Source organism: Typha angustifolia, chromosome 14 (genome assembly GCF_048772165.1).
Source record: "Typha angustifolia cultivar Huaian chromosome 14, ASM4877216v1, whole genome shotgun sequence".
Lineage (NCBI taxonomy): Eukaryota > Viridiplantae > Streptophyta > Magnoliopsida > Poales > Typhaceae > Typha > Typha angustifolia.
The window spans coordinates 10143121-10167061 of record NC_133252.1 but is presented as its reverse complement, the minus strand read 5'-3'; the positions used below and the strand labels follow the sequence as shown (position 1 = coordinate 10167061).

General features: G+C 35.4%; 3 protein-coding genes across 3 annotated transcripts; 1 reads left to right on the top strand and 2 right to left on the bottom strand.

Annotated features, from left to right (window-relative positions):
- Positions 1-801: 801 nt before the first annotated feature.
- On the bottom strand, positions 802-3481 carry LOC140775900 (RNA pseudouridine synthase 1). Its single transcript, XM_073119390.1, has 2 exons — positions 3116-3481; positions 802-2341 (listed from the first exon to the last, which is right to left on the bottom strand). Exons 1-2 carry the CDS (start codon positions 3468-3470, stop codon positions 1653-1655), a joined length of 1044 nt encoding a protein of 347 aa, XP_072975491.1. The 5' UTR covers positions 3471-3481; the 3' UTR covers positions 802-1652.
- Positions 3482-3907: 426 nt separating this feature from the next.
- Positions 3908-8418, top strand: LOC140776628 (uncharacterized). Its single transcript, XM_073120390.1, has 5 exons — positions 3908-4173; positions 4853-5034; positions 6092-6207; positions 7607-8026; positions 8139-8418. Exons 2-4 carry the CDS (start codon positions 4930-4932, stop codon positions 7968-7970), a joined length of 585 nt encoding a protein of 194 aa, XP_072976491.1. The 5' UTR covers positions 3908-4173; positions 4853-4929; the 3' UTR covers positions 7971-8026; positions 8139-8418.
- A 1069-nt stretch (positions 8419-9487) lies between these two features.
- On the bottom strand, positions 9488-19042 carry LOC140776215 (DNA replication licensing factor MCM7). The gene is made up of 15 exons (XM_073119843.1): positions 18954-19042; positions 18785-18852; positions 18645-18704; positions 18309-18535; positions 17589-17766; positions 16559-16681; positions 16262-16351; positions 15463-15605; positions 13162-13339; positions 12553-12744; positions 11753-11925; positions 11436-11639; positions 11174-11339; positions 10770-10991; positions 9488-10004 (listed from the first exon to the last, which is right to left on the bottom strand). The coding sequence occupies exons 1-15, from the start codon at positions 18982-18984 to the stop codon at positions 9900-9902; spliced, it is 2160 nt and encodes a 719-aa protein (XP_072975944.1). The 5' UTR covers positions 18985-19042; the 3' UTR covers positions 9488-9899.
- Between the last annotated feature and the right edge of the window lie 4899 nt (positions 19043-23941).

Genomic DNA, 23941 nt, shown 5'->3' with positions numbered 1-23941 from the left:
AGGTGGCACTTCTATAATAATACTAAGAGAGTCGTTTAATTGCTTAAACGCCAAGTTTTTTTCTTCTTTTTTTTCATTTGAAGTGCTGGAATATAAAATGTAAAAATTATCGTTCTCTAACCGGAGATTATCTCCTTTACTACGTCGATAACCTGGTATATATTGTGCACCTTATCATTCTTGCTTCTGGATAACATTACTTCATGTTATTTAGCCTATGATTTGTTAAAAATAGTCCACTTGTTGATAGAATTATGAAATGAAAGGAACGTCCATTGTTTTTAGTAGAAGAAATAAGTTGAATGTTTATTATGGTCAACTTACATGTTCATGATTTACTTACACCTGAAGTATAGTTCATCTGAAGCATTGACTCTTATTGCAAGATATTTGGGCTTATCTTCTTCTATCAAGCCATTTCCAACTCCTTTTTTTCTTTTGACTGAGATGTAGACCCCTCGAAAGAGTATACATTTCAAATTCTCTCCTCCTTTTTGCAACTATAAAACATTATCAGACTGATCACTAACATTTACTTGAAGTTTTAGTAAGAAAAGCCTCCCAACTTCTTTACTCTGCAAAGACTGGAAAGCATTCTATTTTACGTTGGATAAGGAGAAAGTGGACACTGAAGCAAGGGCTGAAGGCCCAACAAGTCAAACCATAAATTTGTAGATTTATAGATATATGTGACATCCCTATGATCTTATACATCTTATGGTTGCAAATTTCAAGTATCGCAAAAAATTTTATTATCAAAACTGAAGAAAATGTGCACCTAATTTGATTACATATCCTTGATAAATAGCAAGTAACTAAACTTTGATAAGCCCAAAAAGGACTTGCCTTGTTCTCATTGATGATAGATTGATAAAAGAGTGCTGATCCAGTGGATGACTTCTGCAGTCATCACCAAATCGAAATACAGAATAACAAAAACCAAATTTGATAACCTGGATATTATGATGTTAGCATATTATTACAACACAGTGGTATCATAATTAACTGTCATAAAAGGAGCTTCGTGAAGAATAACCTCTGTAGGGCTGCATCACCCATCTGAATTAGTTCAGATATACCATTTGAGATGGAGTTCCTGAACAGCTGTTCTTCAACCATGAGTTCTTTAGGAAAAGATACTTTCTAATTTAAAGTAGAGCTCCAAAGCCTCCAGCATAGCAGCATCTGATCCTTATTTCTTAATCCTGAAGATTAGGATGCAGAATATGATGATCCTCATTCTGCTACAGATTAATCCCATGAAATATGACAATGAAGAGCTTCTGCCATTACTTGCCCAAAGAAGAAGGTTTCAAACTGGGATAAAAACACTATATTGCATAGTATATAATAGACTCCGTTACGCCTGTTGTAGAGAGATGGGTCAGTAATATATTTTAAGGATGAGCTGGAAGATAAATGGAGCTGATCTCACTGTTTCATCTCTCATTAAGAAACAACACTAGATCGCTCCACGATCAAAGAACAGTGACTTCATACTGGCTGTTTTTTATGGTGAATTTTTTTCTCCAGGAAACGTATTTTTAATATTCATTATCCATCAAGATGGCTCCAGAAATCTCAATGAGCTCTTCTACCTATTAACAGAACCGTTCTACATAATGACTCCTAAACTGTGAAAGAATATAATCTCATGAATTTAGCATCATTTTTTCAGTTAACTGGCTTGTCCACAAAGGAAGAGGTGCCTGAAAGCAGAGCTGCACACCAGTGACTGGGTGCTCGAAAGACAAAGTCTCTGCATGCAATGCATGGGTTTCACAAATTACACCCTTCCATTCATGAACCCCACCATACTTAACATCACCTTTAATCGGCAGACCTAAATACTGGCAGTGCAGGCGAATCTGATGTGTCCGACCACTCTTTGGATATGCTCTTACCAAAACCTCATCGGTCTTCTCATCATCGCCAATTATCTCATCACCCTTTTTTTGGACTATAATTGACTCAACCTCATCCATATCAATATCAGTTGGTTCCCTTAACTTTCCTCTACCATTAATACCCAATACTTCAAAAGATGTCGCCATATGCTTCACAATAGAACCCCCAGGAAGTATTCGACTTACATCTGATGCGGAGTATACACGCCAAGCACCAAATTTGGAACGTCCATGGCCAGAGTTTATATTAATCTTCTCCCATTTTGGAGCGCGCCCGATGCAGAGAGCCAAATATGTCTTCTTTACCTTGTGATCAGTAAATGCCTTCACTAATTTGGCTGCAACTTTGTGGCATTTGGTTATGACCATGAGCCCACTAGTGTCACGATCCAGCCGATTAGCTAGATGAAGTTCAGATTGGATTGTTGCAGACCCTGCATATTGTTAAACCAGTAGATATAGTTGGTTATCAAGAAAAAGAAAATGAGATGAAATGCTGCTGATATCCAGATATTAAACGAATCATTGGAATCAAGATCTGGCTGATTACTGAGCTAAACTGAACCGTTGATAGTTTTGATCTATAAGTATATCTAGTGAGCTTAGGGCATACAAAGAAGGCTAAATAACCAAGTTACTGACTCACTGGTCGAACTATGATAAACCAGGGAAGTTTTAAAAATGTTGCTTCACATCCAATGGATAGAGTTAATGATAGCAAAGCACAACAGGAAATGGTGGGCTTAGATCAACAATAATTAGAATGATAAGTTTTATCAAAATGATGAATTATAAGTACTGTTTCATTTTCTAATTTCACCTCTATGCATTACGCCATTAACAATTTGAAAACATAAGAAGAAAAGGATTTACAGAAGCATCAACTTCCTTATTTTAACATTTCTTGTCTTCCATTTCAGAAAATATCCTATCAAAACCTGACTTACTTAGAGCTTAATTCTACAAGGAGAATGTTTCATGAATAATTTTGCACAAATTTTCATCATAACAAACTAATTCCAAGATCTACAACCCGAGAAAACGTAGCAGAAACTAAGTTTCATTCAATCACTTATGTCCACTTATCAAACAGATCATGATGCAAAACTGTTGCTTGATACTACAAGTTGGATATAGAGTAGGTGGCTTCTCGAACGCATACACAAGCGGCGAGGATAAAGAAACTACTACAATATCATACAACGAACCTAGAGAGGAGAGGAGGGTCTCGCAGTAGATCCCGGCGGGCTTATTGGCGACGGCGAGCCACTCGTCCTCGAAGACTAAATCAGCGCCGGAGTACGCGCCGGAACGAGCCTCCGCCGTCATCGCACGCCGGAGCTCCACCTCCTTCGACTGCGCCGGGTAGGGAGGCGACACAGGGACCGGGTAGCTCCCGCCAGATTGATGTTCCAGGGAGGAGCCTCCGGATTCGCCGTCCGGGCCCAGCGACATGGTCGGAGGTCGGGCGGCGGAGAAGGGGACGGGGATGGGATTGCGGCGGAGAGATTTGGGAGGGAGGAGATGGTGGGAAGTGGGAGATAGTAAGAGTAGTCTCGCCATCAATGGGGAGGTTAAGACTTACTTAAGAGGGCATTTGGCAAAATTGGTCTTTTTATTTTTCTTTCGATTAGAAATTTTTGTTATCTTCGAAATTAAATAATTTAACATTATACACCGTTCGGTTATGAATTCAACTCTAATCTTAAATAATATTATAAATAAATTATTTAATAATTTATTATTTAGTCATGATTTAAAACCTAAAATAGATTGCTAAAAACTTGAGGAGGACTAAGTATTTTTATATGTAAGAAGAATTTAACCTTTTGTCCGATCCAAATTTAGGCTTCGGGCTCAATGCCGAATGGTTTAATTTTTTTCTTCAATAAAAATACTGATTTTATTGGTAATTTATTCAAACGATAATCTGTATAGTAAATTAAATTTGGTATTAAATTTGAGAGTGCTAGTCGTAGAAAGCTCGAAAACCGTGCTTCGAGTTCTAAAAGTTGACCATTCCTCTTCGTGGCATGAAGATACGATCGATTCTTGTCTAGAGTGGATGGACTGCTCCGATTTGAGCATAATGTTGTGAAGACGGATAAGATTCGGGATAAGAAATATTCAACACGAGGAATTGAGTTCTTATCTGGTTTCACAAAGTCCACTTATTCCGAAACTCGAATAACCCATTTGGCCTCTTCAGTGCTAAACCCAACACTTTCCATCGACTTCTGCGCACCGACGATCGGAAACCACCACGGTAAGCTTGCAATTTAATTTTTTGTGAACTAAATTTCTGTTCTTTTGTGATGAAATTGTTCTGAGCTCCGCGTCTTCTTCCCTTCTACTAGCTCACCATGGGCAAGCAAGCTTCTGAGATTAATATTTTTTCCCCCTTCTTTTTTCTGGAATTGCTTGGGGCTAATTTGATCGTGTGGGTCTATGTGATCTCAGTTGGGTTTTGTTGTGTTTGGAATGAATTGGTTTTTTGTGGGAAAGCTTGGATCTTGGTGGATTCTGATGGGCACTGGTAAATTGGGTCTTTAGTTCAGTTGTTTTGTTATTTAAATTTATGTTTATGGATTTGGATCTGAGAAGGAATAGGATATTGATTAGAATTGGAATAAATCCTTATTTTATTTCTTTTTCTTATTCCTCAACCAAGATAGCTATTTTCCTTTAGAGGCTCAGAATTACAACTTATAGTGTTCTTCTCTCACTCACTTCCTTCGCGACTTCTAAGGACTCTGAGTCTTCAGCTAGTATCCCCAAGTATCTTGTCTAATTTCTGTTTAATTAGAATATTGTTTGAAAAAAAATCTTTCTAAAAATCATATGTTTTTCATGTTGAAGGGTTTCTTCTCACTATTTTTTTCGTGAAATTTCTGGAATCAATCCTGGTTCCATTGAATTTTCATCTTTTGTCATTGCTGATGCAGGTGACATCTTAGGGTTTTGGATTTTATGAAACGGTCGATGTGAAGGAGCAGCAGAATAATCTTTGTGTGTGGGTGTTATGGCTTCGCATGTAGTGACACCAGAAGACGTGCTTGAGTCGCTGATGAATGATGGCACGATCGATGGTATTAGGATGAAGATAATTGCTCAAATAAAAGCAAATGTAAGGGAATCAATGCTAAAAATTTCTTCTTTTTTTCTTTTGGTTATATCTTTACTTCGTATACATTGATTTATGCAATTGTTGAAGAATAACTGTTTTTCTCTTGATTAATTAATGCAGAATTTGCTTCACACATTTTGTTTATGCGTCTTTTTTTTTAAATATTCCTCAAACAATTATTGGAGTTTCGAGCTGGTTCCTCAGTGATATGCTTATAACTTTTGTATGTTGCTAGTCGAATTGGAATTGTGATGTACACTATTCTAAAATGCAGTCTATGTGCTTGCATAGGCAGCAGTAATGTTCCGTACACTGCCTTGGCTTTAACCTACATAAGGCATAGTACTGTAGTCTTAATGTATTGTTTTTAACTACAATTATTGCTAGACATACACAAGCAGTAATGAAATATGACACTCGTCTACATTTTTATGTACACGCCACCTTACGTGTTCTGTTGAAAAGTTATATTTCTTCACACTTGACCTCAGCCTTCCAAAGGAGAAACAGAATTTTCTTTACCAAGTCTTGTTTTTTCTCTTTTCTGACCATGGGAGGCAGCACTACACTTATGGCGTTCTCATCTTAAGCAATGAACCAACAGTAGCTATGCCAAAGGACTATTCTTCACATTCCAGACATGACGTCCAACCGGTGACCTTATGACTATTGAAATAAAAAATTGTTTACTTGTGCCATTCTTTTTGCAGTTCATCCTAATAAATATGATTGAAAATTTCAGTCAGTATGTTTCCATCTTCAGATTAATAGCCTTGCTCTATTCGTTAGTTGCAAAGCTCCTTTTTCCTGCATCTCAGTGTCATCTGTAATTTCTGCAACAGTTCTTATTAGAGTTGTCTAACCATTTGCACCTTGCGCCTATTGGTTAGACAGATGTGAACAAGAATATTCTGCTCCAGTTTCTAAATGTTTCATGCTCTTTTGTAATACAAAAGTTGTTTGCTTTCATGATTGCTTTCAAGGAAGTTTTGCAAAAAAATATTTTTATCAGTCAATGTTTCATTTCGTCTTAAAAGTCTTTGGCATTTTTCTGCAGGAAGACATGAAGAAGAATACAATGATGATGGTGGAACAAAGTAAAGTTCTGAACACACCTGGAGCAGAGAAAAAGACTAAGAGGGAGTTGTTTGATGCACTTCGGCAAGAATTGGAGTGAGTAATTTTAAATTCACAAAAGTGGTCGATTTAAAGACTGATAAGGTGGTCATCATTCTAAAAGGAAATGTTGTGTCAACCAACAATGGTTGTGTTGATGGTGGCACGGCGCTGTGCCTCTGCCATGTCGAGCTGTGCTGGCCCGGCACGGGTGCATGCTGACACATGCCAATGTGGAGCTCATTTTTTTTAAAAAAAAATCTATTTCCGTCAATTATCATCAATTAACTTTAGTACTTAACACAATATTCTTGTATTATTGTTGTAACAGCAAATGAAGCTTTTGTTCTCCTCGTCATTCTACGTTCACCTAGATAATTATTTTAATTATTGAACTATTATCAATTAATTGAATATTATTATGTGTTCAATATATTATGGAGTGTTTAATTATTAATATTCGTTTTAATGAATGTATTCAATTATATTATGTGTTAAATAATATTTATATTTGACTATTGCAATATCTTTAATAAAATAGGTTATTTACAAAATAATATATATATATATATATATTCAAACCAAAAATTAAATATCGGCGTGCCGAAGGCCCAAAAATATCTCTAAATATTCTAAATTTTTTATTAAAAATATGTTAAAAGATGCCTTCAGCACAGTCATCATTGGTGCCAACTTAATTTCTTTGGTTCTTACTAGAGTTTGACTTATACTTGCAATACAATTGGAATGCTTGTTGTTTATCTACATAAGATGTTTCTTTCTGTCTATTTCCTAATCTTTTTAGGTGGAACTTGTAATTTCATTTGCATCTCTCTGTTGATGCTGCAAGAATTGTCATGGACAGCAGCATGTATAATCAGGTATCTGCTGAAAAGGGAGAAAAGTTATGATGGTACTTTTAGGATGATCCTCTCGTCTATTTATTATTCAATAAAATATCATTTAAATTGATCTTGATTTAATGTGGGGTGCCATCAAGGAATATTCTGTTCAGTTAGCTAAAAAAACTGAATGGATTAATAGTTTCGGAAACTAGAAGTATCTGGATACTATATAGAGAGGGAGGTGTTATCAGAGTGAATTTGTTTAGTACTCTTACCTTTTTATTTTTCTCAGAATCTAATGGTGGATTTTACCAGAATGATTTTTTCCCATCACTTCTAGTTTAACTCAATGGGCATCATTTGATTAAATAAAAAAAGGGACCTTCATGTTGACATTTTAGATTTTTTATATGCTGGATAACATGTGTATGAAATTCACATTTCCCTTTTTGTCTTGCCATGGAAAAGTGGCAACACACTTTGGGGAACACTTCTCTCCAACTTAAATGTAGACATTGCAGTAATGCACAATTATAACTGCAATAGTAGTGTGACAACCCCTATATCTCATGTAGATTGTTGAAACTAAATAAATGTTGCAAACTATGCAGACCTCCAGTTCTTGAGAAAGCCTCAAAAGCAGTGTGGGAGCTGATACTCGACAGTAACAATTTGGGGAAAGAGATAACTGAAACTGTGGAGAGAGTTTACTGCCGGCTGAGTGGCCAAGATCTGCCGCTACCCCCACCTCCAATCTCTGAAGGACAACAGCAAGAGGAGGAGAAAGAGAACAGAGACAAAGAGGAGGAGGGTGAGAAGTCCAAAGAGATGGACGTTTCTGAGTCTTTATTAAGGAAAAGATCATTCGGGGATATGAGCATGCAAGGAGCGGATGCAGTTGTAAATGGCTTAAGCAAGCACTCTCCAGTTGTTTCAGACGACGGTGCACAAACATCTAGCAAGCCTAAGACATGATACCTTATTCCTGCTTTTAGCTCTTTGACCGACAAGTTTCATCAAATCTCTGTGAGGTTAGCTTCGCCTTAGCTTTGTTGTAATTCTCACTGTCGCCATTAATTGCAGCTCTGACTGCATTTTACAAGACAATACTTTTGGAACTTATTTTTCTTCCTTTTCTGTTAGGTGTATCTGCTCTCCTGCTGATTCAGACGTGCTCCAGCCATTTGAGGTTTTGCTTACTTTGCTGGTGTTCATGCTGTTCCACAATGAACCCAAGTCAGTTTGGGCGTCTTATCTTAGATAATAGGGTTAAACACCTTGCATTCCAGTAGTCATGGCCCTCCCAATTGTAACAGGTAATCTGTGTTATTTCTGCCAAAAAGTTGTAGTAATGATGTTGTAGCTAACATTTGTGGCAGACTTGGGAAAGCTATAATCTCATCTGAGTGGTGAATTTTTGCAACTCTGGGTTTTGCATTCTAAAGGGAGTTTTTGACCAAACTAGCCCTATTTTATATTTTATTCATCTAAACAAAGCTCACTTTAAATTTAATAATCAAAATGGGTCCGTGACATTGTAGCCATAGGTAAAACTTAATACCAAAGTTCAACGTTTCACCATTAGAGAAAATGCCAAAAATTTCATTTTATAAAGCGATAAACTATTCGGCATTTTATATTTAAAAAATGCTGAATAGTTACGCACTCAATTTAGATTCGAGTTTGGATCAGGAAATTTTAAAAATAAATTAAATATAAAATTTAAAATTGAGAGGAACTACGATAATATTTTGTGATTGCATTTAGTTACAAGGAATCATTACGTTATTCTAATTTATAAAAAAGGTATATCTTTCTTGTTTCCTATTTTTAATAACATAATATTTAATTTTTTAATATTTTATGTGCACCCTCATTTTCTAATAAATTGCTGAATTATTCAACGTATATTCTTTTAATAAAAATACTGATATAATTAGTATTTTATTTTAAAAAGTGATGATCTAATTAGCAATTTATTTTGACTAGATAAAAAGCTTATCAGTTTAGCATTTTATTTAGTACCATAAATAAAATTAAAAGCCGGTCTAGTTTGTTCAAAATCTCTTTTAGAGGTATCAACTTCTTTTTAAGAGGTATTTATTTTTCGGTTTAAAGAAAATTGATGAGAGAATCATTTGGAACTCTTGGATTCAGGTTTCTCGTATTTTCCACTACAAAATGAAGCATATACAGGAAAAATAAAAAAGGCTGCATATACTTTTTCCCCGAACATATACTTTTCAGAACATTTTCCGGCAAAAATATTATCTGGAATTAAAATTTATAAACATGACAAATTTACTATCTGCCGCTTTACATGATGATTTAGGTAGCTTAGTTATTTCTCATTTATTCCAACAAAGTTCAAACTAGTTTGGTTCGGAAAAGGCATTCTTATCTTAAAATTAAAAAACTCGTGTAACTAAAAAACCAGTCCTGAATTGAGACGTCTCAGTTATTAGATTCAAACAGCCTCAACTATAACAGAATAAACCACAAAATACACTTCTCGATATTCTTGAATCAAGAAGGAATTCAGACACGATCTCATGTCAAACAGATAGCTGGGCCTTATAGTTCAAGAATGACTACAATGAAATCTATTAGTTGTCAAACAAAAACGAAAAGGAACTCTACCACTGAGAATTGTCCTACATCGGGCACTATACACGTCTCAAACCATGCACGTTCATGTCAATGGACAAAGAAATCTGGCGCAAAGAAAAATACATTTGAGTTATCCATTAATTTAGTGGTTAATAAGCTGCATTGCCTCTTAAATCTCCACAGTAGCTAAAGCTGCGTTCAAAGCATTGCGACGGCTATCATGTAGATCTGTAATTTCCTTACCATCCCATAGGCGTATATTAGGAACATTTCAAGCTGATAATAATTTCAAGCTCAGGCGTCAATGAAATGGATGTCAAAAGTGTTGGGATGGATCTGCCACACATTCAAAGAAGCATATTCTTCCAAGCACTCCTTTAATTGAGCCTCACTATATCCCTGCCAACATGTAAGGAACACAATGTGAGAAAGTCTGAATACTATTACCACATGTTAACTTTTCAAGAAAATACAAGCATCTAAATTATTGTGCATGTAAGTGCTGACACGGTATACTTCATTCCTTTCCAAAAATGAAAAAACTTAGATTGCTCGTTGTCAGAAAAATATGTGGGTATATGACCATTTATAAACTGGAACATCTTCAGTAAATGGAATTTTGGGATGAGTACAGCATGGTCAACAGATGTAAGAATAACAAATACCACTTTACACGAAGATCAAACAGTGAAACCGCTCGCTGCAATGTGCTAGACTTACTAACCATGACCATTGCAATAACAATCTTAAGAAGTGATGCATTAAAGATAGCTTGCTTAGGCATAGCTAAATCTTAAGAGATATTAAATCTAGGGCTTCAATTGATCAAAACCTGAGAAATAATTGCAGAACAAAGAGTGGGAGTCAACCATATTGGCAAAAGACAAGCAGCCAGGTGACCCTATCAACAGATTAGACTCAGTATCAGATCTCAAGACAGGCTTTGGCTGAGAGAAGTACATGAATAGAAGAATAAACAAGAGGATGAAGGAGATACAATGAAGAAACAAAGCAAAGCCAAAACATAGCCGAGACACCAACTTAAAAAACCAATCAAAAATTTATTGGTAAATGGATGGAAGGAAATTTAGATGATTGGTTTAGGTTTTAAGCACTGTAAAGTAAAAAAATCTGCATTTGAAGGAAAGTAAAAGATGATAAGACCTTTCTGGAGATCCAGTTGAGAGCATGAGCATAGCTCACGTCCATGCTATTTGCCCTGGCTGCTTCATCTCGCAAGATAGAATAGATATCGGAAATGGCATCTAAACCAGATCTCTGTCGATCATCCGAGTATAATGAAAATTTTGACATTTGCATCAACCGCAGTGCTTCATCAACATCACTCTGAGCAACATTTTCTGAAAAACGAAGCCTTGCTAAAGCCTGCAAGCATGTTTTTGATATCCTTCTAAGATTAGCCATGTGCCCCCACCATTCCATAGGTTTGTGAAAGAACAGGAAAAATTATGCATGCAAAACATTGACCAATCGGGGAAATTAACTCACAAATTACACAATCTTATTCATAAGCCCAATGCTATGAGAATCTAAAACAAAAGACTTACAATGGATATCCGAAGAATGCTAAGAAGTGTCCTGATAGTCGTGTAAGAATGTGGTGCATTAGATTTTGCTTCATCTTGGCGGATGCTAGAATATGCAGTTGCAATATATTCCTCAAGATCCCTTGGAACAGAAGGAACAATTCTTCTTGCCGCTGAAATATATGCTCTGTCTCAAAGATAAAATGATAATAATCATAACCAGACATTGACTTAGTAGGACAGGATCTTTTAACAGATTAGGGAGGATGACACAAAAGTATACCTCAGAACAGATGGTTCAAGTGGTGTGAATCCAAGTGAAGGTGATTCAAGATTCTGATGGACATGGACAATATGTCTTGCCATTTCAAGATCACTATCCATGTCTGCACGATCCAGAATAAGCCAAAGAAGATCAAAACGCGATAATAGTGCTGGAGGAAGATTAATATTTTCAGCTGGAGTCCTCCTCAGATCATATCTTCCCCTATGAAAGAAGAATAGATATCTGATTGTTGAGATAACAAAATAACAACAATCATTTTACACTTTGGCAATATGACACATAAAAATAAAAAATCCTTGAGGTTTAATAGCTACCATGCAGGATTAGCAGCAGCAATAACCGCAGTTCTTGCATTGAGAGAGGTAGTGATACCAGCCTTGGCAATGCTGACAGTCTGCTGTTCCATCACTTCATGGATTGCAGTTCTATCTGACTCTTCCATCTTGTCGAACTCATCAATCGCACATATACCCATATCTGCTAGTACCTGCAAATTAAAAATATCAGCACCATATATGTTGTTAAATTTTAATGTACTGTTGAAAACTTGCTGCCAGAGTCTAATTTGGCATTCGTGATATGTGAAACTCAAAGGAAAATCAATCTGGAGGATACACTAAAAGAACATCTTTCATATATTATCCTCTATATTAGTAAGTTCAGTTGTCATAAGAATTTTGAGAGAATGAGCATAAAAGACCCCAAATATGCACCAGGAGTGTCTTCTGGACAATGCCAGGAAACATGAGCTTACATCTAGGAATGATTTTTATCCACTAAAAGAAGGGCATTCAGTGCCCAAGATCCCGTCTATCCAGGATGGTTTTGGAAGGCATAATCTATGCAATCTTACCCTCATCAGATTTAGATCAACTATTTGCGTAACTCAAACCACTTATATAAATATCATTATTCCCTTTACCTATTACAGATATTTTTCTTGCAAGAAGTCAATATCATTCACCAAGCACACAATGAATATAATAAGCATCTGCAGATACATGGATGCTTAAGTGAGAATAAAGAGCATGCTCCGATACCTTCCCTTACATTGAAAATTTACCAGAAAAAGGAAAACAGGTAATGAAAGGTAAAATCAACAGAAAAGTCTCACCAGTGCTCCTCCTTCAAGGACCATCTCATTTGTCACGGGATCTTTCTGGACAGCAGCAGTTAGACCTACACCACTGCTCCCTCGTCCTGTAGTATATACTCCTCTAGGAGCAACATTGATTATGTGCTTGAGCAGCTGACTTTTTGCAACCCCTGGATCTCCCATTAAACAAAGATGAAGGTCTCCTCTGATCTGCACTTCTCAAAAGTCAGCAAGTCATGCACTAATACTCGGTCAAAAGAAATAGCAGAACAAATGTTCACTTAGAAGAATAGTTCATGGTTTTATCCAGAATAATGGACCCTGCCAACTTTCTCTAATTTAGGAAGGATACAAAGGAAGAAAAACACTTTTACTAAATCTAAGATGTTCATCTGTGCTATTATTTGCAGCTTCTCAACATATATAGCATTTGAGCAAGATTGGCACTAAATAGTCTTGTTTCAAGATTTATTCTTTCAAAATCAAAACTAAATAAGACATAAAATTAATCTATAACTGTACCTTGTAGTAATAATAATAGGATGAAATATCATTCATGGGTATATTAACTAAAAGCAAAGTCCATGGTGATGACAGTAAGATTAAAACTCATCCAAGATTACTTACCTTCATACCATCAGAGAGCTTCCTATGAGGGGCACCAACAAGAAGTAGTAGAAGAGCTTTCTTAACATCTTCATGGCCAAATATTTCAGGTGCTAAGGATCGTGACAGCTTATTGTATATATCACCATCCTCAGCCAAACGTTCAATCTGCTCCTGCTCATCACCTTTAAGTTCATATCTGCACAAAGGTCAAATCTTAATGTGGAAACAGTAATTGCTTGTTTGGATAAAGACAAACTCCTATTGGAAGAACTTTCTTGCAGAATATGCCTGTCATAATCCAACAGAATTATTTTATCTGCATAAAAGGCTGCAGTCCTGAGACATCATGTATCAACATTGAACGAACGTAAGCAGAAGAAAAATGTTCTTTATTAGATTGTATATATTTCTCAAATGATATTCACAATGCAATCCTAACGATTATCAAATTATGTCAAGACTGATCATACTTTTTTTTAACCCTGGTTTTCAGTTCCTGCTGACATGGGATCCCCATGGAGGCACCTAGTCCTCTGGTAGATCTTTCCTAATCTGTTAGATATAACATTTCTGCATGAGTGCAGGCATAGCAAATATCACTGAGCACTAATGCATGATTCACAAGCCTATGACACAACTGAAGAACAAAATGGTGAAAAACGCATATAAGAATCTTAAACTAGGAAAATGAATCATAGCACTTGTTAAATTTCATTGTGCATACATTTAAGTTAAGAAAATAATTCAAGTGTGAAAAGACAGGAAATACCCTGCCTATCTATGATAGTGTGAATTTGCTCTACATATTGGATCAGTAATGAGTTTATATTGCAAATCTCAAAGTCTTCCTATCCAAGAAAGGGGAAGATGAAGATGAGGTGGAGGCACTTTCATGCGTTGGCAGCAGCAAGCAAGTTTTAAAAGAGCAGATATTATGATCAAATTTGAGGATGGAGCTCAATATTAGAATTGTAAACTGCTATCGGATAAAAATCATGTCCCAACAAAAAAGATCACCTGAGTTGGGATTGAAGGACTTTACTAATGATGATCAACCGTAAAGCAAGTTAGCATCTTTTAAAACAGTAAAACCATATATAGTCTTATTGTCAGGAATAAACAAAGATAATAATAAAGTCCTAGGAGGAGGATAAGGAGAATAGGGGCTTAAATAATTCTCATTAATGAAGGGCCTCTTTTGGAATATAAGAAGTGTGGGTGAAGCTGACAAAAAGACATCTTAGAGATATTACTTTAGAGAGCATATAGATTCTAGTTATCTTCAAGTAAAAAAGCAAGAAGATATCAGTAATAATATGCTCAAGTCCATGGGAGGTGGTAGGATTAATGGGTGGGTTATTTTACCTGCCTAGGGCATATCTGATGGTATAATTGTGTGATTTAATGACAGCTATCTTGGATCAGTATAGCTGCAAAGCAGATAATATTCAATTTCTGTTATTTCTCAAGATTGATAATCTTAGTTGGATGCTTACTTCTGTTTATAGCCCTGTTGAGTGGTCTAAAAGAAATCCTAGGAAGAGCTGTAAGATGTTACACTATCTTGGAATGGTCATTAGCTAATTGGAGGGGATTTTAACTCTACATCTATTCTGGACACAAAAGGGAAGTTAAGCAGTAACAAGGAGAGAAAGATGATTAATGAAGTGTTGAATAACTTGGAACTGATGGAAATTAGAATGATGGGAAGAAAATATACTTGGTGTAATATAAAAGGACTCTGTTATAGGCACTGTTGGACTTAATTCTGGCTTCTACTTATTGGGAGAATAATTTTCCTTTGTCTACTATCAGAACTTTATTTAGGTATGGCTCTTTATCTAGATATGGGGACAAAAAAATTTCATCTAACTCACTGAACTCACTGTTTAGTTTTGAAAACTGTTGGCTCCAGAAAGAAGGTTTTAATAATCTGATTCTGAAGTGGTGGAATGAGATGCTTGCTTGTAATTATGCTTCTAAAACTTGGATATCTAAAACCAGAGATGTTAGAAAGATGATAAGAGGCCAGAGTAGAAACTTCAAAAGAATTGAAATGATGAGAAAAGGAGGTTTTTGGATACAATGAAGTGTTGTTTTGAGGAGAGGCTTATATTATGCTTGATAAAATTTATGAGGAAGAGGAGATCAAAACGGAGGCAGAAATCTAGAGTTCATTAGCTCAAAAAAGGGATATTGGTACCGGAAGTATAAGCAATCAGATGAAGAAAAGAAAGGGATCATACTAAAGGGATTATGAAGATCATCCGCTGAGTTAAAGTCAGATCTCTCTTTGGAACCAAAAGGAAAATAACTTACTCTTCATATTTTTTCTTGAAATGAGTAATAGACATTGCTTCCAAGTATGTATCAGCAACCAAGCCTGCCCGCATTGCCCTGAAACCAAAGTATGGAATTGGAAGAAAAATGCCCGACAACTCAACCACATCACCTGGTGCCACCTGATCAAATCCAAAAAATCATAAAAAAGGTGTTGCAGCTCAGCTAATAACTGAAGACAACTCGTAAGATAAAATACATTAGAAAGTCTTCTGCCAATGTATGCCCACATTTATTTATTCATAGAGGAAGAAGCCACACCCATCAATTTCTAGGAGGTACTTACATAAGCCATAATAAATATTAAAAAGATTCATAATCATCTTTGTTTTGCAATAGTATATTTAGGAAGTGAAAGAAAAGCCGCACAATCTTCCAAGAAGCAATGATTAGATTATACATAGAAAAATGAAAAGGGTAGAGGAAGGTTGATTATAGGTCAGACGAGTTAGTAATTTGTCCACCTAATGGTTCACCTTGACCAAATAAGCAGTAAGGTTCTTCCTCAAAAGATTAAAGCATTATAATAGGAAATAATGTCTTCATCACCACAATGAAAGTTTGGAAAACTGATTTCAGTTATTGGTGGACCTAATTTAACCAGAATATCAATCAACTAGAAAGAGGAGATAATATGCTATTTCTCAAGACTTCTTCGCGGTCTCCGATTAAAATCCACTTGCATGTAAGAATCAAGACTAGCTAAATTACTTATTAGTCTCAAGCTAAAATAAAAGGGAAATCAAATGTAAATGCAAATACGAAACATTGCATTAACCTTTCTGGTAAGCTCCCCTCGAAGATGAACAGTTAGAGAACGTGGAATATGGCCTTTTGGTACATGCTCTGCTAATTCCTGGATCCTGGCCTACAAACAATAAAAAGAGTTAAAAAGTATTGCATGATTGCATCATCTAAAGAAAACAGACTCATTAAATTGAATTTTTATTATAGCCGGACTTGTTCTTGTCCAAATAAAACAACTTTAGTCCTTTGCTGTTTGCATACTGCAGCAGCCTCTTTAGAGATTTTCCATTCTCGAATTTAGAAAAGGAGAAGAATTTCAAAAAGATACCTCTTGGAATTTCAAAAATTTTGAAGCTCTCAGTTGCAGGATAAGGTTTCCCTTTGCCTTATTTATTTTGCAGCGGCTAGATGGACACTCAAATAGTGGCATAAATACTCTAGCAGTCACTTCCTGGTAGTATTATATTCAACAAAGAAACATGAACGAATTAGCTTTTTTATTATCTATAAAGAAACCGTAAAAAGAATCTAAACTAAAGCGCAAAGACTATAACAAAGAATTAAGATCACTAGATAGTATATCAATGATTTATCATGAGTTGTGCAAACATGTCTGACATGCATATATGTTATGTAGATAACGAAACAGTCCTGGAGGATAAATATATGCCATTTTTAATCTGCCATACTTATGTTTCGGTAATTGATAGACCAGATGCATTCTTCTGATAGTATGCAAACTTAATTGAGTGGAGACTAATAAATGTGAAAAATGGAAAAGCAAATGAAAACATGCTCTGCTGGAAATAGAAAATACAACTCAGACTCAGGTCAGCATCAAGCTGGCTAGAAGGTAATGTTCTTCACTACAGCTCACCTGGAGAACAGGTACACGTACAAAAGTGACATCAATATATGGTATGTGCTCCCTTGTGATACAACAGAAGTTCCAAGCAAATTATGGTCTCACTAAAAATAACTGAAAAGAGATAACTTACATATAAAACTAGGAACTGTATCATATGAAACAGACTAATTGGAGTGTGGACCCTAAGGATTATCAGATAACAGGTAAACAAGAATGTGTTTAATGCTAATGAAAATACAACATTTGTATAAAGTATAAACTACAACAGTTGTTCTCCACAATTTTTATAGAGAAAAAGATATGCATCTTTGCAGGCACATTAGTGTCTGGTTAGACATGCCTCCCTAGTGGAACTGGCATGTTCACAACAGAATCATGATCTCACTATAATATGGCATGTTTCACAACAGAATCATGGTCTCACTATTATATAACTGAAAGAATAACACCTTCAAGCATAGGAAGATTCCTCATGTAAAATAAGGGATACCTGATAGATTTCAAAACCGCAATCTTCACAGGTATAAACAGCAACTTGCATCAAGGGTTTCACATCTGAGCAGCGAGTAACAATACCAGATAGCTTTACAAGCTGGCCAATATTTGAAGCTTTAACTTGTCTTATGGTAAGTGGAGTCCCCTTGGAAAATGCTTTTATGTAGACTTCACTACAAACCCAAATATCTCCTATTAGACATGTCATTGAGAGGACAGCGGCAAAAGATAAGCAGACTAAAGAACTAAAATTTTCACTATAGAGAACCTGCAATAAATGGGTCAAACCCTAGGAACATAATTAACCACCAATTTCTTAGTCCTTAAAAAAGACATGTCATCACCAATTGTTTCAACTTAAAACAGTGAATAAAACAGAATTATCTGAGATAGGTACCACAGCCCTAAAGCTACTCTTCTGACATAGTATGAAAATATATGAAATTTTGTAATCCATAATAGAACTTATGATATCCCATGATTCAAGATTTTTTATCATGTCATCTAATGAGAAATCAGACATTTGATGGAGTAAAGGAACTAATACATTTATTTCTGGATTTACACTTAACAGGTCCTAAAAGAGCCACTAGAATGAATCAAAGTAAGGCACTGACTTCTAATAGAAAAGGTTTCTTTTTAATCACATGTATTCTCCAAAATCAACAAATCATCAATCAGAAAAGAGAGACCTTTCCACCTCTAACACACTTACAAGAACCGCTTGATCTCAGCCGGCATTCTCTGGTGCGGATCGGAGCTATCCGCCCCTTCTGTCCCATCATCCACCCTCTGGGTCATCAAAATGTCTCGGTCCTCATCGACCGGAAACACCTCCGTCGGATCTGGCATGAGCTCGTCCACCGCCTCGGCGAATATGCTGATGTACCGCCGCGTGTTTTCCGTGACCCTCTGCAAGAACTCCTCGTCCAGATCCTTGTACTGTTCCCCCCCAAAAAAACCACCACAATATTAAATCTAAGTTCCACACCCCACTCACAAATAGAAAATAAATGAAAAAAAAACCAGGTAGAAATTAAGCGATACACACATTGAAGAGGTCGTCGAGCTCGATCTGGAGGGACCGGAGTTTGCGATTGGCGACATCTTGCTGAAATTGAGGAAGAGAGGAGGTTTAGGGTTAGGACTTGGGGAATGGTCAAGGCTAAGGTTAGGATTAGAGGAGCTTACAAGGAGCTTGAGGTACTTGGGCTCGCCGAGAGCGTCAGCGAAGTTGTTGAGGAAGTCCTTGGCGAGGGCTGCGGGGGGATCGGAAGAAGTGGAGATGTGTTAGGAAGTAGAAGGAATAGAAAGCGAGATCGAGATCGAGATCGGAGAGTTACGAGAGATGGAGAAATACCTTTGTCAGTAACGAAGTCGGGATTCTTCATGGCGGCGGAGAGAGGGAGAAATTTCTGGGAGGAAGAGAAGAGAAGAGAAGAGAAGGAATTGGGGGATTTCGGCGGGAAATGGATGGCGGGAATGGGAAGGTGGCTTCGTTTTGGCGGGAAGGAGAGGGGAGGGGGGAGGAGGTAGAGTCTACGGTAAACGGGTCGGATCGAGGCTTGTTTAGGCCCATATTCCAAATCCTAATGGACCAGGTTGAATTCGGATGTACATATTGAACCAACCAACACTATTATTATGATAAATCGACAATACAATACGTCTTCCTCTCTTGTATAGTCGATAGTTATATTCCTCGAAATTAAGAAAGTTATACTATCGACTCTAACCAAAAATTATTATTATAAAAAAAATTATTTAGTGATAGGCGGTGACTTGATTCAATAGCTTAGCATTACGGTTCTCTTGGTGGAGCAGCTCAACGTGCAATAATGGCTTGCAGCAATGTCTCAGTGGATTTTAGTTCTGAAGTAGTTTGGTATCCTACACGACTTAAAACCTAAACTAAACGGCTTTAGTATATTAGCTAAAATTTTATGAGCCTTAGTGTCTTTGTATTTAGAAAGTGTTGACTCTTTGTCTAGCATATATCTAGTATTTTGACTCTTTAATAATTAAAAAATTTAACAATATAACGAATAAACAATGATCTTATTTATTATTATTTATATATAATAAAAAAATGTCCTTTATCAGTAATGACTAAATTTATTTTCTGGAAAAAATGGTGATATTGTCGTTACTTTTCTAGTTATATACTAAAATAAAATAAGAATTTTATATTTATCTTATTCTTATTTTTACACGAAAATTATTTTTCTTACGATTATTGCTTATAAAGCAGGTGGATTATATAAATTTATGTGCATAATCTCCTGGATCATTGAGTCAATCCTTCTCGGTATTAGGTTAGAGTTTTGAACTACAAATTTTTTAACTGAGGGAATAGAACACCAATTTATAATTGTATAGCTGCGAGATTTTGTAATTTAATTATATTTAACTTATCAATTTAATATAAAAAATTGAGTGTATATATTTTTAATAGTTAATGCATATTTTATTATAATACAAGACATACAACTTACATATACAGTGCATACTAAAATATATTATTATAAATTTAAAAATAAAATGCTAAATTGCAAAAGCCCTGAAGTGACTAAGATCAATTATCTTTTAATGATGTCTTCTATTCCTACCACTTTTAGCCTCTATTCATTTTAGAAGTAACTTTTTTTTATTCCAAAATAATAGATAAATATCATAATAATTTAATACAAATACTATTTATTAAAATTATAAATTATACGACACACCAACATAATTATTAATTTACTTATACCAAATCAAAAAATAATTATAATAAAAAATAAAAGTAAATTTTTTATCTTTTTATTTACTTTATATCGCACCAAAGTAAATTATTACACTATTATTTTAAATATAAGTGTTTGCGGTAATAATCTGATTCCAAAGAGTCACAAAAAATCCGATCAAAATAAATTAAATAAACTTACAGATTATAGAATATAAAATTCTGAAAAATTGAGTCTAGTGTTGGACACTATCTCCTTAAGATCAATTCGCCCTCCATCAATTGCTTCTGGAACAGTGGACATCGGTCTCCCAGGATACAACAACTGCCTTGCACTGGAAAGGAATGAACCAAGTTTCCCTCTCTGAAATTATGCAGACTGACAGCCTATTTATAGAATTAAATAAGCTTGACGAAAAGATGCAAAAGGTCACCGAATGGATGCACCATTTCGGGTCCAACCAACTAACTGACTTATTAACTATTTATACCACTTCGATCCCGAATCAAACCAAATTGGAACCCAAAAAATTAAAATTGGACTTGACTCGTGCATACGAAGCAAACCGAGCCGAGCGGCACGCGTGTGTGTGAGTTAAGTTGCATAGTAACAGTCGTTGTATCCTGGACACTATCTCCTTAAGACTAATTTGCCCTCTACCGATTGCTTCTAGAACAGTGGACGTTGGTTTCCTAGGATACAACGACTACCTTGCACTGGAAAGGAATGAACCAAGTTTCCCTCTCTGAAATTATGCAGACTGACAACCTATTTATAGAATTAAACAGGTTCGACGAGAAAATGCAAAAGGTCATCGAATGGATGCACCATTTCGGGTCCAACCAACTAACTGTTTATACCACTTCTATCTCGAATCAAACCAGATTGGAACCCAAAAAATTAAAATTGGACTTGACTCGTGGGAAGCGAACCGAGCCGAGCGATGCGCGCGTGTGTGAGTTAAATTGCATAGTAACCTTTAGCCACAAAATAGGTACTCCTTTTGGGGCCCAAAGCCCATAAGAAGTTTATTACTTATATACCATACTGATATTTCTCAAATATTAATCCAATATAGTATTAAACTCACTTTTCTTTATTTTCCATTACCATGATACCCACTTTAGAGCCAATTTTCATTCACTTCTCATTATGGATTTGACTAAGTGAATATTTGATAATAAAGTACACTTTGAGCTAAATTAATTCCACTATTAACCCATCATTAATAATATGTGGGCCCCACTAAAAACTTAATTCAAAGTTAATAAAAAATTCATGTCAAATACATGAAATCACCAACAATAAGTAAATATAAAAATAATTATTTATATAATAAAAACTTTATTTTAATAATAACAAAGATGAATACATATTTTAATCAATCGTATTCTTAAAGTAAAATAGTGGGGCAAATAATGCTTGGGACAAACAAATGAAGTGTTAAAAGACTATCTTGCTCCTAAATAATTCTGAGGAGGAGTGGTGGCCACTAGATTTGTCCACATTTATGATGTCTCTTTTTTCCTTTTTTTTCTTTTTTGCATACAAGTAGGACCAAGACTTAGCCAATCACTGAGAAGTACACGAAAATATCCACACTTGTTGTAATTTATAATAAAGATGAAAAGAATTTAATTAGAAATAGTGGTTGCTTGTTCACCAACACGTAACAAAAGAAGGGCTTAATTATTTATTTTTAGTGTTGCATATACCCATCATACATGATGACATGTCACTGTATAGAATATTGGAATCTGAACTTCTATTGTGATTCGAAGTCTTCTTTCTTATAATACTGTTTTCTTTTAAGGCGGGATCGGTTTACATCTTCTGATTGCTTTATTGAAGCAAGCAAGCAAGCAATTTTTTGAATAACAATTCCAATCTTTCACCATCTTGAGAGGAACATTAGGCACCCAAAATTGTGGTAAAAAAATAAAAGAAAATTTTGTAGACAATTTTTTTAATTTTTTAATTTTTATTATCTCGAAAACATATTTTCATCGCTTTCTTTGAGCAATAGTTTATACATAGATGAGTTGACTTAACTCTCTATGTATAGTGGCTCTATCAAAGTATCCTCAATTTCGTTGGTAATTGTTAGGTTAAGTTTTAACTCTTTTGAAATTAACGAGATAAATGATACAGAGATTAGTAGAAGTTGAAAGGAAAAAAAAAATGCAGAAGCAATTTGTTGAACAAATGAAAGAAGTGGGCAAGTAATAAAATAAAAGGATAATTTACTTTTCACCTCTTTTTTTTCCGTAAGTGACTTTTGAACTATTTTTTGACACCCGATTATCCCATAAATTATGGGAAATATGTTATCATATTGACACCATAGACAAAATTGGGAAATTAATCAAATTATCCTTCCACTTATAATAGCATGATAAATAAGTGACTTAGTTAATATTCTTTTTTCATAATTTCTTCATTGCGCTCGTGCCCTAATATCTTTATCCTTTTATAGATTTGATATCTTTGCTCTTCCTTTTTTTCTCTCTATATTTCAAACACATCTCACTTTGAACTGTCATCCTCTCTTATCTCTATTACTTTGAGCAACATCCTACCCTACATTGGTCTCATTTCCTTCTGTCTCTCCTCTTTGCCCTCTGTACATCCCTGGTATGAGCTCTCCTCTCTTGTTCCACTACTCCGAGCAATATGCCTACCACGCACTATCCTCCTCTCTTTTTATCCTTTTTCTCCAAGCTTTACTTATCTCTCATATTTACTACTCCAAGCATATCCCTGAGCAAACCATTCTCAGGACAGTAAGAAAACAATTGCTCTCAATTATTTGCAGGGGATAATATCAAGGAGAATATAGTAAGGGTGTCATGTAAAAGGTATTCCTTGTTCAAAACTCTTAATTTATTTTATATTATTCTTGTCATGGTGCCCATAATTAAGTGTAGAAAATGCAAATAAGTTGGGCATAACTTATGTTTTTCAATTCAAAAGACCGTTTTATTAGCGCTAATAACTTTCACCATGAATAAATATAAAATAAACAAACTATTTTCAAATCAAACTACCATAATTAAGTATTTTTTTATGTCATAATTAGCAGCTAACAAATAATTGCAACTTGGTATAAACTATATGGAGATCAAGTGCTGAAGTGTTAAAAGTATACAGAGAAAAATTAAGTATGGGTAAATTGTGAGTCTCCCCTAAAAAGATATTTATAAGGTGCGGCATAAACATCATAGAAAAGTTTGTTCTGTGGTCCAAATGAAAGTGCAAAGTGTAGATTTGATCTCCTCAACCGTCATCCATGGCACTTAAAACATTTAAGGTCATTGCTGGTGCAATCCTAAGCATTTAACACCTGCATATCATAATAAAGAGGAAAAGAATAATCCTTTATAAAAGCTAGCTTTAATCCTACCTTTTCCAATGCTTGTGTATTTCCTCGTGCTTATCTTTATCTTGTTCTTATCGTTCTCGTAGCCGAATTTATTTGATAAGGAGTATATTATTAGGACAAATTACAACTTATTTTTGTGGTTTAGCTTAATTTTGAAAGAGGGGACAAGTAAAGCGAGAAGAGAGAAGATCAAGAACGAGAGATTAGATTGCGATACCTGGATTGACTTCCTTAGCGGAG

What these genes read in the sequence shown, in the direction of transcription:
- LOC140775900 (XM_073119390.1), bottom strand. Translation starts at nt 3,470, where the DNA reads ATGGCGAGACTACTCTTACTATCTCCCACTTCCCACCATCTCCTCCCT. An exon ending in GACCCTCCTCTCCTCTCTAG is followed by an intron (nt 2,342 to 3,115) that starts GTTCGTTGTATG and finishes AACAATATGCAG; the next exon opens with GGTCTGCAACAATCCAATCT.
- LOC140776628 (XM_073120390.1), top strand. Translation starts at nt 4,930, where the DNA reads ATGGCTTCGCATGTAGTGACACCAGAAGACGTGCTTGAGTCGCTGATG. An exon ending in TTGCTCAAATAAAAGCAAAT is followed by an intron (nt 5,035 to 6,091) that starts GTAAGGGAATCA and finishes ATTTTTCTGCAG; the next exon opens with GAAGACATGAAGAAGAATAC. An exon ending in GCACTTCGGCAAGAATTGGA is followed by an intron (nt 6,208 to 7,606) that starts GTGAGTAATTTT and finishes CAAACTATGCAG; the next exon opens with ACCTCCAGTTCTTGAGAAAG.
- LOC140776215 (XM_073119843.1), bottom strand. Translation starts at nt 18,984, where the DNA reads ATGAAGAATCCCGACTTCGTTACTGACAAAG. An exon ending in AGCTCTCTGATGGTATGAAG is followed by an intron (nt 12,745 to 13,161) that starts GTAAGTAATCTT and finishes TGAGAAGTGCAG; the next exon opens with ATCAGAGGAGACCTTCATCT. An exon ending in GCATTCTTCGGATATCCATT is followed by an intron (nt 10,992 to 11,173) that starts GTAAGTCTTTTG and finishes ACATGCTTGCAG; the next exon opens with GCTTTAGCAAGGCTTCGTTT.